The sequence below is a fragment of the Cornus florida genome, unplaced genomic scaffold (genome assembly GCF_030987335.1).
Source record: "Cornus florida cultivar Cherokee Brave unplaced genomic scaffold, ASM3098733v1 CherokeeBrave_3.0.0_Hap2_Chr10, whole genome shotgun sequence".
In the NCBI taxonomy this organism is placed as follows: Eukaryota; Viridiplantae; Streptophyta; class Magnoliopsida; order Cornales; family Cornaceae; genus Cornus; species Cornus florida.
The window spans coordinates 30,632,191-30,634,778 of NW_026775580.1; the positions used below are offsets into that span (position 1 = coordinate 30,632,191).

The 2,588-nt window shown below is 31.9% G+C and overlaps 1 protein-coding gene across 1 annotated transcript; it reads left to right on the forward strand.

The window, feature by feature from the left end:
• The first annotated feature begins 235 nt into the window (after nt 1–235).
• LOC132277459 (uncharacterized) lies at nt 236–1,290 on the forward strand. The gene is made up of 2 exons (XM_059779314.1): nt 236–580; nt 829–1,290. The coding sequence occupies exons 1-2, from the start codon at nt 236–238 to the stop codon at nt 1,288–1,290; spliced, it is 807 nt and encodes a 268-aa protein (XP_059635297.1).
• Nucleotides 1,291–2,588: the final 1,298 nt, after the last annotated feature.

A 2,588-nucleotide genomic window follows, 5' to 3' on the forward strand; every position in this document is an offset into this window, starting at 1 on the left:
TTTATTTTCTTTTATGACAAGCACTTGGTCTTTACTAAGACTTTATTGGTAGCTCAAGTTTTATTTGATGATATATTGTTAAAGAAGAAAAAGCATAGTCGATATCTTATATTACTCATGTTAATTTGTTTGTCATGATGTTATTATTATTATTATTATTTTTGTTGGTCACACTCTATTTTGAAATTTTACATTGGATTCTACTCATTTGCTAATTTGTTATGTAGATAAGAAAATGAGTAATACAACAAACAAAAATGAAGGGAGCAAGAAAGATAGGTTTGTTTGGACGCAACAAATGGAAGATGCATTCATTGATGTGCTGTATTACCAACATATTAAAGGGAATAGGGTTGATGGAACTTTTACTAGTAAAGCATATGATGAAATGGTTAAAGAATTGTGTGCTAAACTTGAAATGGATTTTACCAAAGATAGGATTAAGAATCGATTGAAGACTATAAAGACTCATTTCAATGAGTGGTATGACCTGTTTAAGAATGGATTGAGCGGATTTGCTTGGAGTCGTGAGACAAAGATGTGGAGTGCGGAGCCAGAGGTTTGGAATTTATTGATTGAGGTACTAGTTTTTTTATTATTAATTTAGAGTTATTTTTTACTTTTAAAGTATGTTTAAGGCCTAATTCATATGGAAACTCTTGAAATGTTTTTTCTATGTTGTTCTAGTGTCGTTGCTTTACCCAAAGAATGTTTAATCTATGATAGTTTTAATTTCTTCTTTCATGTACCTTCAATTTTGGAGTTATTTTTACTTCAAACACTATGAAATGTTTAGCATATATATATATTTTTATATGCTTGTAATAGGCAAAACCGCAAGCGGAGAAATGGAGAACTACACATATTAACAACTATGATAAGTTGCTAGAGTTGTTTGCAAAAGATAGAGCGACGGGTGATGAGGCTGCAACTGCGAAGGAGAAACGTTTTCAATGGGCTAGCTCAACCAATGACGAGTTAATGGGAAGTATTGATGGTATTGATCAGCTAGTAGCAGAAAATGAGGTGACTTTGGAAAATGTTGAGCATGTGGCTGATGAGATTGAAAGGACAATGTCCCCTAAGGCAACTTCTATTGCATCTTCAAGTGCAAAAGGAAAGAGGAAACGGTCTTCACGTAGTGTCTCTAATGATACCCAAGACATAGCAAATGCAATTTCCTCTGTTGCAGAATCTATTAAAGAGGGAAATGCTTTTTATGGTCAATATAATCGTAAGGTGCATTTGGAGGAGGAAATCTATAATGAGCTGGAATCAATTGGACTTTAGCCATTTTTAATTGATGATGCTTACTTTTATCTCGCTAACTATCTTGATCAAACGAGGATATTCCTTGGTGTTCCAATTGCAAAACGTAAGAATATTTTGGAGAAAATGATGTATGGTTCAACATGATGCTGATTGATGATGGGTAGTCTTTCTTTTTGTTGGGTATAGGTTCCTTTTTTAAGAAACACTTCTGGGAATGCAATGAATTCCTTTTTTGTTGGTGAAACTTTGTGTTGCTATATTATGGAAAAAGTATGTATTGGAACCCTTTTACAATGATGTAAATCTAGGAACTTGACTATGATGTAATTATTATTATCTACTCTTTTGGTTATGGAATTTTATAATGATTATACTTTTGGTCTCTTGGTTCTATTTAGCAGGTGATTTTTGTGTTTATTGAGGTTTCTTTTGTTAGTTCCGTAGCATTCATTTTCCTTTGATATTGGAGTTGTGTTAGTGGATTATCAAAGCAGAGTGAAATAGATTTCTATTCTTCGAATTACAGCATATACTACTGATTCTATACTTAAATTTCAGATTCAATATATTGATGCTATACTTAAATTTCAGATTCAATATATTGATGCTATACTTAAGGTTGTCAACCCCAATTATGACAAATCAATTCAATATATTGATGCTATACTTAAATTTCAGATTGACCTACTCCATTATGTTATTGTTAGCAAAATTTAATAAATCTTCTACTGCTCTTAAATTAGGTACAATTTTTTTAGGGATCATGTTACATTGAACTTGCATTTATTAATACAAAAAAACAATTGGCTGATATTTTTACAAAACCACTCCAAGAGGATAGATTTTGTCTGCTTTGAAGGTAAATTGGAATGATCACAGAACATAATGCCATAGAGTAAGTGCCTAAGTGCATGTGACTGCTGTGTCAAGATCAAGATCATCTACCAAACTACTGTCACATTAATTAGTCACCTCCCTTCAACTACCATACAGGCCGCAACAGCCAAATCATAGTAAGAACTGCATCATGTGAGAACCACATGAGGACTACATTATCCAACCCTGAACTTGATCAATCTAATGAAAAAAATGATGGATGCACTCTAATTTTTTTTTTCCTCACTAAAATTAAATGACAAAAATATTCTTTATACTCTGATTAATTAAAATGTTATTGCTGTAATTTCATATTAAAGTAAAGTGTATTAGCTAGAGTACATTTATCACCTCCCAACATTAAATTCAGAAGATGATGATATCACATATAAAGCTCTAACTGCAAAATCTGGTAAAATATTAACAAATGAGAATGGAGA